The sequence below is a fragment of the Penaeus monodon genome, chromosome 25 (assembly GCF_015228065.2).
Source record: "Penaeus monodon isolate SGIC_2016 chromosome 25, NSTDA_Pmon_1, whole genome shotgun sequence".
Lineage (NCBI taxonomy): Eukaryota > Metazoa > Arthropoda > Malacostraca > Decapoda > Penaeidae > Penaeus > Penaeus monodon.
The window spans coordinates 36,455,622-36,456,082 of record NC_051410.1 but is presented as its reverse complement, the minus strand read 5'-3'; the positions used below and the strand labels follow the sequence as shown (position 1 = coordinate 36,456,082).

Here is a 461-nt window from a genome sequence, read left to right as displayed (position 1 = left end):
CTCTTAATCTCTTACTTCCTAACCATGTTTATAGTATGCATCCTTTAATCGCGAATTTCACTCATAATACAACCTCTTTCCATATATTAAATCTTACAAAAAGAAAGGACAATACATATTTCCACTAAATCACAAAACAAAACCCACAGGGTCACCCATATAAGAAATGCAATTACACCCAATCCACCACACAGACAACAACCTAACTCCCCATAAAACAACGCTTAAAACGACCGCTCTTAAAACAACCCCCATCTATTGGCAGGCGGGCGCACTGTGTTTCCGTGGGTGGGGGCCGGCGTCGCTCCTGCAGAAGGCGCGACAGTCATCTGGTGGAATCTCTTGGCTTCTCATGAACACGATTTCCTCACGCGTCATGCAGCCTGTCCGGTTCTACGGGGACATAAGTGGAGTGAGTAGAGGGTGGTATTGGTGTAAAAGAAAGAAGGAGAGAAATACAG

The 461-nt window shown here is 44.7% G+C and overlaps 1 protein-coding gene across 1 annotated transcript in view; it reads left to right on the top strand.

Moving 5' to 3' along the window:
* LOC119589465 (prolyl 4-hydroxylase subunit alpha-2-like) overlaps positions 1 to 461 on the top strand; it is a 3,491-nt gene that overhangs the window by 2,026 nt on the left and 1,004 nt on the right. Inside the window, exon 5 of the mRNA XM_037938067.1 lies at positions 266 to 412. Coding sequence (XP_037793995.1) covers positions 266 to 412 — 147 coding nt within the window. The remainder of the gene's footprint in view (positions 1 to 265; positions 413 to 461) is intronic.